This window comes from Miscanthus floridulus, chromosome 15 (genome assembly GCF_019320115.1).
Source record: "Miscanthus floridulus cultivar M001 chromosome 15, ASM1932011v1, whole genome shotgun sequence".
NCBI lineage: Eukaryota > Viridiplantae > Streptophyta > Magnoliopsida > Poales > Poaceae > Miscanthus > Miscanthus floridulus.
This window is the reverse complement of record NC_089594.1, coordinates 44,887,358-44,891,797: the sequence shown is the minus strand read 5'-3', so window position 1 is coordinate 44,891,797 and position 4,440 is coordinate 44,887,358. Positions and strand designations below refer to the sequence as shown.

At 54.4% G+C, this 4,440-nt stretch overlaps 1 protein-coding gene across 1 annotated transcript; it reads right to left on the bottom strand.

Moving 5' to 3' along the window:
• Window positions 1–2,188: 2,188 nt before the first annotated feature.
• On the bottom strand, window positions 2,189–2,752 carry LOC136507442 (uncharacterized). Its single transcript, XM_066502166.1, has one exon. The coding sequence runs from the start codon at window positions 2,750–2,752 to the stop codon at window positions 2,189–2,191; it is 564 nt and encodes a 187-aa protein (XP_066358263.1).
• Between the last annotated feature and the right edge of the window lie 1,688 nt (window positions 2,753–4,440).

Below are 4,440 nucleotides of genomic sequence, written 5' to 3'. Positions count from 1 at the left end.
CACCCAGCAGGAGTTTTCCCTGTTCACCAGGGATACAGAGTTGCTGAATCCCAATGTGACTCTGTTTATAGAGTTCGCCCTCTACAAGAACGAAGGACTTGGCGCGTCGTGCGAGCCGTCGGGTTTCTGTCTTGTCTGCCGGTAGTATGTTGTGGAGGAGGTAGTCGAGGTAAAGCATTCTCCAGTCATCGGGAGGGTCAGACTCCACTGCTGGGTCCTCTTCAAGCTCCATGACCTCGGGGTCGGGCGAAGCAGTTGGCGAATCGGCCCCTGGGGTCGGACTAGATGGGCCATCGTCAGCTCGTTCTGACCCCACGTAGCGTACCGAGGGTTTGTGTTGATCACTGGCAAAGACACCTGTCAGGACTGGCTCTCGGTCGGACGCTGCCTTTGCAAGCGTGTCGGCTGCTTTGTTGAGGCACCTTGGGATGTGATTGAGTTCGAGGCCATCGAATTTGTCCTCCAGCCATTGGACTTCTTGACAGTATGCCTCCATCTTGGCGTCATGGCAGCATGACTCTTTCATGACCTGGATGACGACCAGCTAAGAGTCACCCCTGACATTGAGGTGTTGGATGCCTAGCTCGATGGCGATTCGTAGGCCGTTGACGAGCGCTTCGTATTCTGTAGTATTGTTTAATGAGGGGAAATGGAGCCGAACCATGTACCTCATGTGGACCCCGAGGGGAGATACAAAAACTAGTCCTACTCCAACGCCCTTCTTCATCAGCGATCCGTCGAAGTACATTGTCTAGTACTCTTGATCGACGGCTAGTGGTGGCATCTGGACCTCGGTCCACTCCGCGATGAAGTCAGACTGTACCTAAGATTTGATCGCTGTTCGGGGGGCATAAGAAATGCCCTGATCCATCAGCTCGAGTGCCCACTTTGCGGTTCTTCCCATAGCGTCATGGCTATGGACGACCTTGCTGAGGGGGAATGACATCACTACTATCATGGGGTGTGACTCAAAGTAGTGGCATAGCTTCCTTTTGGTGATGAGGATGGTGTAGAGGAGTTTCTGGATTTGGGAGTAGCGGGTTTTGGAGTCGGATGACACCTTGCTGATGAAATATATAGGGCGCTACACCTTGAAGGCATGCCCTTCTTCCTCTTGCTCTACTATTAAGGCGGAGCTAACCACTTGGGTGGTGGCCGATATATACAGCAGGAGGGATTCTCCATTGGATGGAGGCACTAGGACTGGAGGTTTAGTTAAAAATCATTTAACCATGGCAAGCGCTTCCTGAGCCTCGGCTGTCCACTCGAAGCGGTTAGATTTCTTCAGGAGTCGATCAAGGGGGAGTCCTCATTCGCCGAGGCATGAAATGAATCGGCTAAGGGCGGCGAGGCACCCTATGATCCGCTGAACCCCCTTTATCTTTTGGATCGGGCCCATCCTTGTGATGGCTAATATTTTCTCTGGGTTGGCTTCGATGCCACGCTCGGAGACAATGAAGCTAAGTAGCATGCCCCTCGGGACCCCGAAAACACATTTTTTGGGATTGAGTTTGATGCCATTTGCCCGAAGTTTCGCAAAGGTTTGTTCAAGGTCAGCGACAAGGTGGTCAGCTCGCTTGGATTTGACTATGATGTCATCGACATAGGCCTCAACGGTTCGCCCGATGAGGTCTCCGAAGCAATTGAGCATACAGCGCTGGTACGTTGCCCCAGCATTCTTCAGACCGAACGGCATTGAAATGTAGCAAAACGATCCAAAGAGGGTGATAAAAGATGTCATGAGCTGGTCGAACTCTTTCATCGCGATTTGGTGGTAGCCAGAGTATGCATCAAGGAAGCAGAGGGTTTCGCACCCTGAGGTGGAATTGACTATTTGGTCTATTCGTGGCAAAGGAAATGGATCCTTTGGACATGCTTTGTTGAGGCCAGTGTAATCGACACACATTCTCCATTTCCCGTTCTTTTTTCACACAAGAATGGGATTTGCTAACCATTCTGGGTGGTATACTTCCTTAATGAATTCTGCCGCCAGTAGTTTGGCTATCTCTTCGCCGATGGCCCTACGTTTCTCCTTGTCGAAGCAGCGTAGGCGTTGCTTCACTAGCTTGGAGCCCGGGTGAATTTTTAAGGTATGCTCGGCGACCTCCCTCGGGATGCCTGGCATATTCGAGGGTTTCCACGCAAAGATGTCTTTGTTATCACGGAGGAAGTCGACGAGCGCGCTTTCCTATTTGGAGGAGAGCGCGGTCCCGATACGGACTTTTTTGCCCTCGGAGTTGCTGGGGTCCAGGAGGACCTCCTTGGGTCCTTCTGCTGATTTGAACGATCCAGACGACCTCTTCGTGTCGGGCGCCCCTTCAATGACCTCCTCCCTAAGTGTGGTGAGCTCTTCGGAGGCGATGACTGCGGATGCGTATCCACAGCATTCAACTTTACACTCGTAAGCACGCTGGAAGGAGGTGCCGATGGTGATGACCCCGTGAGGGCCCGACATCTTTAGCTTAAGGTACATATAATTGGGAACGGCCATGAACTTCACGTAGCATGGTTGTCCTAGGATGGTGTGGAAAGTCCCCAGGAACCCCACTACATCGAAGGTGAGGGTTTCAGTCCGGTAATTGGACCGATCCCCAAAAGTGACAGGCAGGTCGATCTGCCCCAGTGGCACGGCTTGCCTACCAGGCATGATGCCATGGAACGGCGCTTGGATGGGATGGAGGTTCGTTCGGTCGACGCCCATCTCGTCAAGTGTCTTGGCGTACATGATGTTGAGGCTGCTGCCTCTGTCCATCAGTACTTTCGTGAGCCGCTTTGGACCGACGATCAGATCGACGACAAGCGGGTACCTTCCCGAGTGTGGGACGGCATCCGGATGGTCGGTCTGGTCGAAGGTTATGGCGGATTCTAACCATCGGAGGAAGGTAGGTGTGACCGGTCCGGCCGTGTAGAGCTCGCGGCGCGTGACCTTCTGACGGCGCTTGGAGTCGTAGGCCATTGATCCTCCGAAGATCATGAGGGCACCGGTCGGCGTTGGGAAGGCGTCATCCTTCTCCTCTACATCGTCTGTGGTGCGAATAGGTTCCTTCCCCTGCTCCCCTTTGTTAAGGCCCCCGGCCAAGTATTTGCGCAAGAGGCCGCAATCCTTGTATAGATGCTTGGCCAGGAAGGCGTGGTTTGGGCATGGCCCCTCGAGCATTTTCTCAAAGTGGTTCAGAGTGCCCTCCGCAGGCTTCTAGCCACCTTTGCGGTCGGCAGTGGTCATGAGTGAGTTGTCGCGCCGTTGCTTCTTATTTTTCCTTTTGGCGGGATGGTTGGAGGTGTCTTCGCCGACGTCCTCGTCCTGCCTCATCTTTCTGTCGGAGCGATCAAAGATGGCTCCGACCACCTCCTCTCCAGAGGCGTGACTAGTGGCGATGTCCAGGAGTTCCTTGGTAGTCCATGGGCCCCTGCATCCTAACTTGTAGACTAGGGATTCATAGGTTGTCCCGGATAGAAAGGCTCCTATCACGTCGGCATCGGCGACGTTAGGGAGCTCGTTGCACTATCGAGAGAAGCGCCGGATGTACCTACAAAGGGTTTCATCGGCCTTCTAGTGGCAGTTCTTGAGGTCCCATGGGTTTTTAGGGCATTTGTACATGCCCTAGAAGTTGCCCACGAAGATCTCCGTCAGATCCGCCCAACTCTGAATAGCATTGGATGATAGGTGCTCCAGCCATGCTCGCACCGAATCAGCCAAGAACAGCGGGAGATTGCGAATAATGAAATCGTCATCACTCGCACCACCGGCCTGACATGCAAGCCGATAGTCTTTGAGCCAAAGCCCGGGATTTGTTTCGCTAGAATATTTAGGGATGTTGGTAGGCGGTCAATACCTTAGGGGGAACGCAGCGTTGAGGATGTGTCGGCCGAAGGCCTGAGGGCCTGGCAGGCCGAGGCTCGGGCTTTGGACCTCGTTGCTGTCGTAACATCTGCCATGTCGGGGATGGTAGCCGTGGCGTGCTGCTTCTCCATTGTCACCATGGGCGTGTATCTGAGCGTCGATGCTACTGCGTACGTCGTGGCCATGGTCGAGGCGTTGATGCACTAGGATAGCAGAGGGCTGCCTGCCGCCTGGTGGTGTTTGGTGGATGGACACATCCTTGGTGGGATGCACTAAGGGCATGCGTTGGCTGGTGTCGGGTTTGCGTCATTGGGACAACGAACTTTCCACCTGCTGCGCCACCACATGCTCGAGCAACGTGCGAATTTCTCAGTGGGCGCGGCGATCCTCGGACGTCGTGGCCTCCGAAAGGCCATGCAGTAAGGCGGTTGCTACGGCGATGTTCTGGCTGGCTCGGGCAAAGTGAGGAAGGGTCCCATCATCGGTGAGGATCCTTTGGTGTACGGTGTGGGCCGTGGCGTGCGCACCCCCTATCTTTGCGGCGTTCAATCTCGCGATTGATGTCCGCGTACTCCCGGACAAGCCCTTGCCTGGCCTCA